At 44.1% G+C, this 13,253-nt stretch overlaps 1 protein-coding gene across 1 annotated transcript; it reads left to right on the top strand.

The window, feature by feature from the left end:
* Nucleotides 1–238: 238 nt before the first annotated feature.
* Nucleotides 239–10,133, top strand: Kaz (Katazuke). Its single transcript, XM_065239767.1, has 3 exons — nt 239–587; nt 8,115–9,088; nt 9,162–10,133. Exons 1-3 carry the CDS (start codon nt 549–551, stop codon nt 9,331–9,333), a joined length of 1,185 nt encoding a protein of 394 aa, XP_065095839.1. The 5' UTR covers nt 239–548; the 3' UTR covers nt 9,334–10,133.
* The last annotated feature ends 3,120 nt before the right edge of the window (nt 10,134–13,253 follow it).

Raw genomic sequence — 13,253 nt, forward strand, 5'->3', positions numbered from 1 at the left:
TGAGCGATGTCAAAAGGCTTTTTTCTATAAAAAAAGAGAAAAAAGAGTAAACAAAAAAAAAACGTCTTACTGTCAAAACTGAAAAGCTCGCGAAATAAGCAAGGCATCAAACGGGTTGTCTCGTTCTTCCATTTGCCAGCAGCATACTGCGCGAAAGAGTACGAAACGTTTTGTTGTTGTGGCAATCATCATCATCACAGAGCAGCGAAAGGAGCAGAAAAATATTACTCCGATTCGATTTTAGAGACGACACACAATCTCGTCCAGCAGTGGTGATTGTGGATATCAATCTTTTTGCGTTTTTTCGCGTAGTTGAATATATTTTTGGAAGTGGATTTTGCACTGGAAGCAATCGGGAACCGATTAGTGTTGCATTGGATGCGTTTCCGTACGGTATCGGGTGAAAGTTGAAGCTAGAGAAGTGATAAAAAAAACGTAGCAGCAACCGCAGCTGGTCACTACGGCCGAAGGATTTCGCTTTTATTTTGGGGCGACGACTGCAAACGACGACGGCACGGACGGACGGAATTGCTCTTGCACTTTTTCAAATGGCTGAAATAAAGGCCATGGAGCACCCCACTTTGAAGGTAAGTGCTACAAGGAGGGTGGTGGAGGTCTCTTTTGTTGATCGATTTGTAGTGCAGGCAAGTTGGCAAAATAATCTGGATTTCAAGGGTGAATAGTTTTCTCGCAAGCAAGTGCCTCTGAATTTGCGTCGTAAACATGGAAGAAGGGATGATGGGACTAATGGCAAATTTTATTCTGTATAAAATGGTTTCCATCTGACTCGTTTCTTGCGATTGATCGAGTTGCTTAGATTTTGTTTTTTTTTTGCATTTTAGAAAATATTCACTCCCGATCTAGTATTTGATATTATGATCTAATAATTACATATTGTTGGAAATTTACTTCACTTGTTAGAAAGCACTTTTTATGTGCAGATGATTTAAAATCTTTGATTGGCCTTGTAAAAGCATTTTGCATCTTCCTTAGTCCTAAACTTAGGTCACGTTCTTAGTTCACTCCTACGAGCCGAATTCCCTTCCAGATGTTTATCAAAATGGAGAAACATCGTCGTCGAATTTTCTGTACCTATGTCTTGTATCGTTCATTCCTCTTTCTACTGCTTCGGTCCTCCGTCTGAGTTCTGTTCTGGTTTTATTTTGTTTGTATTTTCTACATTGTGCTAGCATGTATTTCTATTATTAAGTACCTACATTCACCAGCATCGCGATGCCTGATGCCCGGAGCCTGAGCATATACAAAGATCGAGCCAAAGCCAGACGCACACTGGAAATACATAAATAAGTTCAATGATAGCAGGTTTTTTTTTTTCGTTTTCGCCTCTACTGTGCAATGACCATCGTCGTCTTAGTGTCTATATGTTACATAAGTAGTTACATGCACATTTATGTGTTCTATTGATTGTCCCTTCTTCGATCGTACTACTTATCCGAGCAGTTGCTTGTTCTGTTCCATGCAACATATTTTACTTGAACAATAAAACTTCAATCATCTATATACTTTACTGTTCAAATCCTTAGCTCAGGAATCGCAAAGCATGTCAACGTGTATGAAAATGTGTGATTTAGTTGACCAAGAGCGATGATGTGTATCAACTGAAACTCATTATAGCCTATATGTACTTATAAGTGATGGCTGAGCAAGTTCATCAGTGTCAGCTGTTCGGCAGGTAATCAAACTAGCCTGCATCGCAATCAACCAATTATATTATACTCTCTTTCTCGCAGTACAGCTATTGGAAGGATAGCGTGCGACAGAGCTTACAATGTTTATAAGAGATGACATCAGCGTTGAGAAGTTTATTCTTTGATTTTTGCCTGTTTTTGTACATTGGATGGGGTGGGGTGGGGTGTGTTCTCCATTGCGATTGTGTGGTGAATTGCGAGTGTTTAGAGCAACATGTGAAATAGGGGCTGGTACGTTTGACATAATGAACATTTTGCATAAAGGACATTTGGCCTAATTGCTATTATTCGACATATTTTTAATCACAGGTTTAATTTTCAATCTATTACCATTCTTTCTTTTTTTTTTCTCTCTTTAATTAGGAGATTTTCAGCCGCAGGCTGGTTCATCTCCGGGAGCCCCAGAAGGGGGCTTCCCTAATTACATAATTGGAATTTTTGAGAACCTAGAAGGGGTTCTCCTAGGGGTTGGTGGGGCTCCAGAAGGGAGTCCCCTTAGTACAGAGTGTTTTTTTAACAGAGTTCATTATAGTCCCTGTTTTGGTTCTTAGCGTGGTTGGCGGATCATGGTGTGAATGGCGGTGGTCGTTGTCAAAGGCAGTCAGGTAATCGTCATGTGATTTTTTTTATAATGCGTTTGCGGAGCCGATATTCATTGTTTAGATTACAAAATTACTTAAAACTAACGTTAGTAAAGTGGGGGGCGATTACTCGCGGCTTAGGGGTAACAAATTGTAACAAATGGATGGCAGGGTAGGGATTGTGAACACAAGGTTTGGAGAGCAATGTGCTGTTGATCTCGAACTAAGCGACACTCTGATGAAAAAGACAAACATGGGGGTCAGCTAACAACTTGGGAGAACACAAGATGACACTAACTACTAAATCCTCAATCGTCATGTGATATCCAGGCTTATTCCAGTGGTGTCCATGTTCGAGGCGTGGTCATTTTGTATATATTCAATTGATTATATTGTATAGAACAGTCCATCATCTTTTAGGAAAACTATTAGGGCTGCTTCCATGGACGGGTCGTTAAAGAGGGCGTTACGTATGCTGTTTGGTATTCCCTAGAGGAACCGGATGTTATGGAAGCAGGGACATTTAACAATCAGGTGTACGACTGTCATAATCGTGTTGCAGGAATCGCAAAACTTTCGAAAAGAGGTAGCGCTACCCATGTTGTGGGTCACTCGGATGTGTCCGGATCGAAGCCGGGATAAGACTTGTTGTTCCCATCGGCTCGTAATGTCATTCCGTAATGTCTCATGAACCGGGGACCAACGGCTTTACTTCCCTTCCGAAGGAAGGCGTGATCAGAGATGTTATGCCTCAGAACATCCCGGCGGCGCCGACTGGGATTGACCCCAGGCCTGCTGGAGTGAGAGGTAATCACGCTTACCACTACACCACCGGCGCCGCTTAATATTTTATTCATGAATCCGATGTTTGTTCAATGTCGAAGAAATTAGAACTATTTAAACGAACAATGCCTCAAAAAACCGTGGTGAACCGCAGCGCTTTCCCAAGGTTTCTTAAAACATGTCATGTTAATTGGAGGTGTCGCCCTTTATTTTTCTCAGGAACGGTCCCCTTTTTGCGAACCACTCCCGGGCCCAGGTGTCTCGGAGGGATGCTTTCACCCATTTTTTTTTACGTCCGGACTGTTGCTGAATTCAAGGCGTATAAAACGCTGGCGGAGTCTGTTAGGACACATATGGGTTTATTGGCGGGTGTCGTGGTGGTGAAGTGGATGGCCGCAGCCTCCGCCGAGAAGACGAAGCACTGATCGGGTAGTCGAAAGAAGTAACTATTGGATACATCCGCTACTCCGAATCCGACCTTCCCCACGGCCTTAGAGCCGTCCGTGTAACGGTGTTGAAAATTTAGTTCTCAGCAGCTCCGCTACGTGGGCCTGCATGTCACGGGAGTTGTTACCTGCCTTGAAGCGCTTGGAAATTGAAAGGACAACGCGTATGGTTGGTTCTGTCCATCCTCTGGCTCCGTTCCAGTGTACCCTGGACACGGGTGGGAGCTCCTGATGGACCAAGCTTCCGAGAGCTCTGTTCCCCTCCCTGAGGAGAAAAACCTCTTGGTTCCCGGTGGTCTTTTCCAAGTAGCTGGTCGTTCTGGAGCTCAGCGTTTCGGCGACTTGGTATTGAAACGGTAGTACACCGAGTTCGACGCATGCCGATTCAGCCGGTGTTGAAGGCAGAAGTCCTGCGACGATTCTGATTGCCTGGTTATACGTTGGGGCTAGTCGTGTGGTAAGAGAGTCGTTGGAAAGGCAGAACAGTTCGATCCCTTAGAATAATCTACTGTTTACGGTGGCTTTGGCCACATTTAGTAGAATCTCTCTGTTACTGCTCCGGTGTGGTTTGGAAAGTGTCCGGAGGAGACTCAGCGGGAATCGGGGTCCTGACACCAACACCGTTTTCGACCATACATCTAGACAGAGACCTCCCAATCATGGCGGTCAGACTCGAACACCCATTTCCGATTTCAGTTGTTTCCGCTTACCTTCCATCCTTCCAAGCGATCTGCTTCAAGACCTCGAACCACCCATTCTAGTACTTAGGGATATGAACGGCTATCATCCAGCATAGGGAAGCCCGAGAACCAACTCCAGAGGCTCTACACTTATGGAAGTTGCAGAAGCCTCGGATCTCGTCGTTCATAACGACGGGTCCATCACTTTCACCAGCGGACAGAGGGAATCCTCTGTAGACGTATCAAGCGTTAGCGTTGTCAGCAGGCTCCTCTGGAATGCTGAGGATGATCCCATGGGCAGTGACCATTACCCACTAGTAATCCAACTCGATGACCGACCGCAGAACACATTACGTAAACCACGATGGAAATACGTCCCTTTTTCAGAAATTCGTCGACGTCGCATGGTCCAATTCAACACCGGGCAGTATTCAAGACTTCATTAGCACCATCCATCAAGCGGCACTTTCATCAATTTCACGAACCAGTCCCAACCCGGGATCTAAGTCTCTACCATGGTGGTCCCCAGAGACCAATGCAGCAGTTAAAGCCAGAAAGAAGGCTCTTCGGGCTGCTAAGCGGCTACCTTCGGACCATCCATCGAAAGAAGCGGCCATGGCCACCTACAGACCAAAACGCAACGAGTGCCGACAAACTATCCTGTCTGCTGGGAGCAATTTCTGGACAGCATTAATGCTGGCCAGACGGCCACTGACCTGTGGGGTAAGGTTAACGCATTAAGTGGCAAACGGAAAAGCCGCAGAATGGCCACCCGGGTAGATGGTACCACCACTAGAGACCCTGGTAAGATCACCCACGCTATGGGGGAAATTTTGCCTCTCTCTCGGCCATTGACGGGTACGATGATCGCTTTCATCGTGTAAAAAAACCTTTCGACGCCCTCTTTGGACAGCATCTACATCCCAGAGGATGAACCACCGCTGGAGATTAATCGTCCTTTCATGCCACGGGAACTCGACCTAGCTCTTTCCAAGGCTACCGGGAAATCGACTGGCCCAGATGACGTCGGGTACCATATGCTAAAAAAAACCTATCACAGGAATGCAAGACCACACTCCTCAGACTTCTCAATAGAGAATGGCTGGATAATTCCATTCCAGAAGACTGGAGACACAGCGTAGTCGTCCCGATCCCGAAGCAGGGCACCTCGGGTCGCGAGCCGAAGGACTTCCGAGAGGATTCCCAGAGGAGACTGGCGTTCCCCAAGGTTCGGTGATCGCAGTCACGTTGTTTCTAATACGGATGAACGGAGTGTTCCACAGCTTACTCAAAGAAATATACATCTTCGTGTATGCAGACGATATCGTCTTGATGGCGGTCGGCTCCACAGTGAAGGCCCTTCGCAGAAAACTAAACGCGGCCACGAATGCAGTTCTACGCTGGACCAAATCCGTCGGATTCTACCTCTCGGTGGAGAAATGCGCGTATACCCACATTTGTCCGTTCAATCACCAGGTGCTCCGCTCTCCTATCACCGTCGATGAAAGGATCATCCCGTTTAAGAAGTCTATCCGCGTCCTCGGCATACGCCTGGATCGGCATTTAAACTTTGGAGACCATTTCAACGAAGTGAAAGGTAATTGCCAAACAAGAATCGGCTTGCTGCGGACATTAGCCAGGAGGCATCTAGCGAACAACCGTGCTGTCCGGATGCGCGTGGCTAAAGCGGTAGTCGATTCAAGATTAACATACAGTATAGAACTGACTTGCCTAGCTGCCGACAGGATGATTTTCCAACTGCCCCCGGTATACTATCAGGCCATTAGAATCACATCCCCTCCGCCCCAGGCTTGCAGCTTGTTGTGGAAGGTTACCCTTTGACAAATTTGTGGTTGCTACCGTTTGCAAGAAGGCAGTTGGCTTCGCAGAGAAGACAACTGGAACAAGTGATGGAGTGTCCCTCCTGATGGACGCCGCCGACCTGGAACTCCTTCCGGTAGCCAGGGTCCACTGGTGTGGAGCCAGGGGTTGGAACTCACTCGGACTTTCTATCGACTTGGCGTTAAAGAACAGATTCCGGGCGGGAACCAACTCCCCCGCACTAGTGAGATCGGTGGCCGAACTACAACGAACCAAGTATCCAAATCACCTAGCACGATACACTGACGGATCCCGAACTGGCGGAAGGGTAGGTATTCGGATATCCGATCCGGAGCTACGCACCTTCTACCGACTTCCGGACCCTTGCAGCGTTGTCTCTGCTGAAGCTGCCGCCATACTAATAGCCACCACCTCGCCTACCAACAAACCTGTCGCCACTAACAGCTCTTCAGTCCGATACAGCCAAGCACCCTTGGATCCAGGCTATCCAGAAGCTCGCTCATAAACGAACAACTTTCATCTGGATTCCAGGACACTGCGGGATCAGAGGAAATGAGAAAGCCGACCATCTGGCGGCATCCGGAAGACAGGCAAACCACTATACCCAAAGGTCTCTGCGTTTGCGTTTTAGCAAAGACATCATATCAAGAAGACTGGCAACTTTGCCAGAATCCAAGCTGTTCGCACAGCATGCGTGAGGAGCCAATTCACCGTACCTGTCCTTTGCATCATGGCTACATCGACGAATTTCACCACCTAGGCAGATTGGATCCTGCACTGAACCGAAACCGATGATGTGTCATCACGTCGTGTCATCAATGACTTCCGATGATTCAGTCAATATAAAAACCTAAGAAACCCGTCCAGGGCGACTCTTTTTGATTATACCGACCAGCAGATTAGCATCAAGCGAGGAATAGTGGAACTACTTACAGTGAAGATAAAAAATTGTGAATTATATACTCTAATAAGAAGTTAAATAAATTAAGAGTTTAATTAGTAGCTTAAAGCCAAGTTAGTGAAATAAAAGGAAACTATTGGTGATTAATAAATCGTATGTGGACTAGCATTACTTACCTGTGATGAAGATCATACCTGAAAGGGAAGAATATACTTACCTGTGAATTGTAACACGAACCTGAAAGAAATTGATTATACCCGTGAAAACCTCCCGCCTTTCTGAGTATCGGAACACAAGCGACAGATACAATAGCGCTGCGCTTGAGTGAAGGTGAAAGCAACGCATAGAAAAATGAGCAAATACACAAACCTTTATTCTTAGGATGTAATCTTTGCTATCAAATTCGTTCGAAGCGTTTACCTTTGAGCGGCAGATGACGCGGTTGTACCTGTCTTATAGCGTTCCTATGAGAAAATGGAAGAGTTGCCAGTCTTCTTGATTTGTTGTCTTCGGTTTTAGGTAGCCTGACAAACTTGATTGTTTTGCTGTTTTCAAGCCTTTCGAAGAGTGTAACGTGATTACAGATTTCCGATATTACCCTTAAAAATATCTAATTGGAAAACAACCTTCAATTGCATGCAAGAGTCCGCGTTCTTATAGTCTCTAATCCATCCAAGCTGCGAAACGCCAAAGGGGTTCTTTCAGCGATTGTCGATTTCCGATAAAAGGAGGGGTCGTCCATAAAGGACTCTCCTCGCAATTTAAAACACGAAAACTACCGAATGAGCCGTCGTCGGGTTCGTTCTTGGGGTTAAGCATACCCTCATCTTCATGAGCCGTTCTTTATTAGTTTGATCAGCAAACAGGTCATACGCTATTTTAAAGTGAGAAATAAATAGTCAGCAGTTAAAGTTAGTGGTATAAAAAAAAAATGCCAGTAGTTGGATTAGGTCAGTAGTGCAGACAGAAGGTGATACGTCTGAAAAGTAAAGCGCCAGTTGTGCGAACAATCACCCAACCAACTATTATTTCCTCGACTAGTCAGAATTACGCAAAGACTGAGTGTCGGTTGGCATTGTGAAGAACAATAAAAATTATAAATTATATTTTTAACGTTAGATTAGATGACTATCAATGCCAATACATACCATTTCGTATTCTCTTCCTTCCAGGTGCCATATGAAATCTTGAACAAAAAGTTCCGCATCGCTCAAAAGACGTTGGATCGTGAGCTCAGTCAGATACAGAATGCCGCCTCGGAGCTCGAGAAGGGACTCTCGGAGGGCACCGCTGGCTCGGAAATCTCCCGCCTCCTGGGCGGTGTGGTGGAACGTCTACAAGTGCTGAAGCGCAAAGCCGAGGAAAGCATCTCGGAGGAACTGTCGGCCGGACTGGTCTGCAAGCGTAGACTGGAGCACCTGAAGCAGAATGTGACTCCGCCGACCGATGTCACAACCCAGGAACTGCAGGCTGCAGCTACCAACCAGTGGAAGAAGATTCGCCTCGACCGGATGATAGTCGAGCACTTTCTCCGGCTGGGATACTACGACACGGCCGAACGGTTGGCCATTCGCAGTGGAATTCGTGATCTCTCCAATTTGGACATTTTTCAAATCACCCGCGAGGTCGAGCGAGACCTGGCCAACCGCAGCACGGCCAAATGCATCCTGTGGTGCAACGATAACAAGTCGAAGCTAAAAAAGATCAACTCAAACATCGAATTTCAACTAAGGGTGCAGGAGTTCGTTGAGTTGATTCGGGAAGACAAACGTCTGATGGCGGTCAAACATGCCCAGAAATATTTCCCTGCTTTCGAACACGAACAGTTGAAAGAAATCCGCCAATGTATGGCCCTGTTGGCGTTCCCCGTCAGCACCGAAATTGAACCTTACAAAACCCTCTTCGATCCACAACGTTGGAACGATCTGGTACTGCACTTTCGTTTGGAAAACTACAGACTGTTCCAGCTGCCATCGCAGTCGGTGCTGAGTGTGGCCGTTCAGGCAGGAATTTCGGCTCTCAAGACACCGCAGTGTTATTCGACGACATCTAAGAACATGAACTGCCCCGTTTGTCAGAAGAATGTCAACGAGATTGCAGACAATCTACCATTCTCACACTGCGCTCAAAGTCGACTAATTTGCAGGTAAGTCCGATATAGAGCTGATTTTATTGTGTTGCATGATTCTTCAACATCTACGTTCAATTTTTTGTTACAGAATTACCGGAAAACCGTTGAACGAACACAACCTCCCGATGATGCTTCCGAACGGGCAGATCTTCGGTCAGCAGGCGATAGATCAGATGCGCCAGGAGAACGACACCATCATATGTCCGAAGACGAACGATAAATTCCGCTCGCCAAAGATCGAGAAAGTTTTCGTCATGTAGTAGAGCTGTCCAACCCCTAACCTCCATCAACTTCACATCACTTTCTTCTGCTACATAAACACACCAGCACGACATCTGGCGGCTGCGGTATTATTTTTGGTAATTAAACTGATCACAAACAGAAATCAAACTTTAATCGGTAAGTTTTCCCTCTTTATTGAAGTCTTTCGCTTTCGTTTTGTTTATTTAGTCGGTTTAGATTATTATTTTTTTACTTTGCATTCAGAGAAGAATAAATTTTAGATTATCTTTATTTGTTGAACAGTTTTACACATCATGAATTAAGTATATTAAACGTTAAGGAAAGAAAAGTTTTGCAAATTGAATTTATTTTCTAATATTATGAAATGCTCTAGCAATAGTGTATAATGTAAACAAAATAAGAAATATTTTGATAGTAGCGAGTAAAAATGACAGCTGAGTGCAAATAACTGTTTCATACCAAAACTATGCCATCTGTTTCACACAGCATCTCATATTGATGGACTTTGTTGATTTTGATTGATTTTCCAATAAGCATATAGAACGAACCTACCTACATAAATAATAGATCTGCTCCGACTCATCTGGGAGACCATGGTCCGGCTTAAATTACATTTAATTTCATGTTCAGATCATAAGAAGCTCCCGATTTCCGTTGTGGCTGAAATATTCTTAATGTCAAATAGGTACTACCACTAAATTGATAACGGAAAACTGTGAATATTAGGTTCTTTTATTATTGGTTTTCATATCGAATGTCGATTGAGCAGAGCAATGGAGTGAGTAATATAGATTTTTATCTTTATATCATAAGGAAAGCGAGGCCAGCTGTTCACATACTTTCATAGAACGGAAAGAAATTATGTATCCCTGATATATTTTTACCATACGACTGTTTTCTTCAAGGAGATTTCTGTTAATTTACAATCCCGAGTTAAACCGGGATAATTGATCACTTTTTTACTCTTCTCACGGGAAGGTATAGCTAACGATTGACAATCGGCCTGCCGAAAAAAAAACAAGTAAACCCTCAGACAAACAGACAAAACAATCGGCTTAATAATAATTGAATACATAGAGGTTCCAGTCCAGTTTGAGATTTTATTATTCGAAATCCCGGGCCGGGACCAGGGAAAATCTTCAAGATGCTTAAAACCTAAATTACCAAAAAATAATGCCTTTATGCAATAACGAAGCTTGAGAAAAAGTATTGGACATTGGAAATTCTTAAAATAATATTTTAAAAAGCGAAATTGGTTTTAGCTTTTATCGGAAAGAGACAAATATAATTATAGAGTAAATGTTTGAGGAATCCGATAAAATAAACTATCTTACGATCCGTTAACGTTGGCTTCATACCAGTTTACACGGTTTTAAAACCGTATTTCAGCCTCCAATCAACTCCTTTTAAATGAACATCATCTATCGTTTATATTTAACTAGTCCCAGCAGGTCCTTGGATAGCTCGTCTATGGACAATTAATGTGGTCTTTGTTAATTTTTTTCCCTTGATTTGTTTTCCGTCGATCTTGTTTTTCGTGCTGGGCACCAATGCTACCGACGCCAGGGAGGCAGCTCCCACACCTGGACCCTGTCTATCGACCCATCAAATCATGAACCGGGGAACAACGGCTTTACTTCCCTTCCGAAGAAAGGCGTGATCAGATATGTTATGCCTCAGAACATCCCGGTGGCGCCGACGGGGATTGAACCGAGGCCTGCTGGGTGAGAGATAATCACGCTTACCACTACACCACCGGTGCCACTATCTTTGTTCATTTTAGCAACTGTTTAACCTTTGTGTATGATGAACTTGAACCAGCCAATTTCATCGTTTCAGCCAATCCATCCATTGTTGAATATCAGGTAATCCAGCAGAACTTGATTTATAGTTATGAAGAAAATATCGTAAGTGAAACCAATTTAATGTAAAAGTGCGTCTTTCGTTTATGAACTCCAAAACCATATTATATAATGTTGATGAATTTGGAATGAATTCTGCCCCACTCACACTCTCCCCGACCCACTCACTCGTATCAATAGAAATAAAGTTTCAAACTGAATTAACTTCGGAGTTTCTTATCGCGTTGGTATGTTCATAAATTATTTAAAAATAATTTCTCAATCTCATAGGCATAGCTAGAGAGGAGGGGGAGGGGCTTACTATACCCCCACGCTCCTCACTCATATAAATGGAAGTAAAGCTTCAAACTGAAATAACTTAGGTGTCCCTAATCTTGTCAAGTTGGTACGTTCAGATGTATTCAAAAACATTAGCTCCAAAACGTAGCTCACTTAGAGCTTCTCTACCGCGGAGCGCTAAACGGGATTTAATACCCATTTTGCCACCCATGGGTTGTAACGACTCCCACCGCGGGGTTCTAAATGGGTGTGCAAAATGAAAACTTTTGTGTTTATTCCGCTTCTCGCGTGACGTGAACCGAGTCTAGTCGTATATGTCACCCAATTCCCGTACTCGAATTGACGAGTGCACGGATGGATTTGAGTTCACTCACTCAACAAAAAGTGACACAACAGCGGGGCCCTGTTTACTAAAAATGAACACATATGTGTTCATTTTTAGTAAACAGGGCCCCGCTGTTGTGTCACTTTTTGTCGAGTGAGTGAACTCAAATCCATCCGTGCACTCGTCAATAGAGTGACAAGTTTCGATACGAATGAACTCCGATGAACTTTCGGTGTATCCCCATTAGGTTCTGCAGCGTGACGTCACAAATGAACTCAGTGTTAGCCGGCTGAACCTTTTTGACAGTTCAGTGGTACTGTTTACAAGCACTTAGTCGTTTTTACGAAAAAAAATATTCTTAAATTTCCGAATTTCAACTTGAAAATTGTCGAGGAACAGCGCGTAGAAAGGATGTTGCTCATGGACATTGCAGAAGTGTGGTTTACATCTCACTGCAGTCCGAAAAAATATCGAGAAAATCCACCCAAGAAAAAATCGACTAAGTCCACGTAAACAGTACCACTGAACTGTCATCAGATTGAGGTTAACCCCGACGGTGCAAAACCTAATAGTCGATGTTTATAGACATAACTCTGATCGGAATGACGTTTTCATGCGAGTGTTGTCGATACGTCAGAAGCAATCGAGAACGTTTGAAAAGCGAGAAAATGGAAGTGAAGCGGCAAGTTTTTATTTTTTTATGCTTTTGAAAATATTTTTACTATATAATTACACTTGTGTGACAAACCAAAAGCAGTTTGCTTTCTTGGTTGATCGGATGGAAGCACATCCGTCGGTTGCCAGAGGGCAAAAATTTTGCGAGGCAGCTGCAATGGACCGGCAAATGTACCACGCTCTCTGGACGGAATTTTCAAGTAGACTAAACAGTCTAGGTCCCCCGACTCGGGATGTAAAGGGCTGGCAGAAGGTAAGTTATTTAATTTATTTTCACGCCGTTTTCATAGAAAATATTTTACCGTTATGTGCATGAGGAATTTTCTGCCCTCTGTTTCTCAAATGGAAGCTGGTATAAGGTACCCCCGAGGAGCGTATTTCTCACGTATTTCCGATGCAGCAAAACACATTAAGAAGCGCATTGGGCTATTCTTAACACAAAAAAGTGGGACCTGTTTAAAATAACCGATTCCATTTGAATTAAAGTTATGTTTACCCTTCATGAATAGATTGGACGATGTTTATCTGGCTGCGCTTGACGGGGAATATGACGTTTATGTATTCACGGAAACTTGGCTCGATGGGAGGATCAATTCAGTGCAACTGTTTGGTGACTTTTACTGTCTACAGATTAGATCGTAATTCATCCAACAGCATTCGTACTCGCGGTGGTGGTGTCCTCATCGCTGTTTCCAACGAATTCGCCTCCTGCGTAATCTCCAACGAACTATTTACTACAATTGAAGCGGTTTGGGTTAAGGTCAGCCTCACTTCGCGGGACATCCTCATTGGAGCG

This window comes from Ochlerotatus camptorhynchus, unplaced genomic scaffold, assembly GCF_037179485.1.
Source record: "Ochlerotatus camptorhynchus isolate MF236.1 unplaced genomic scaffold, CSIRO-AGI_Acam_v1.1 ptg000062l, whole genome shotgun sequence".
In the NCBI taxonomy this organism is placed as follows: domain Eukaryota; kingdom Metazoa; phylum Arthropoda; class Insecta; order Diptera; family Culicidae; genus Ochlerotatus; species Ochlerotatus camptorhynchus.

What these genes read in the sequence shown, in the direction of transcription:
- Kaz (XM_065239767.1), top strand. Translation starts at nt 549, where the DNA reads ATGGCTGAAATAAAGGCCATGGAGCACCCCACTTTGAAG. An exon ending in TGGAGCACCCCACTTTGAAG is followed by an intron (nt 588 to 8,114) that starts GTAAGTGCTACA and finishes TCTTCCTTCCAG; the next exon opens with GTGCCATATGAAATCTTGAA. An exon ending in CAAAGTCGACTAATTTGCAG is followed by an intron (nt 9,089 to 9,161) that starts GTAAGTCCGATA and finishes TTTTTGTTACAG; the next exon opens with AATTACCGGAAAACCGTTGA.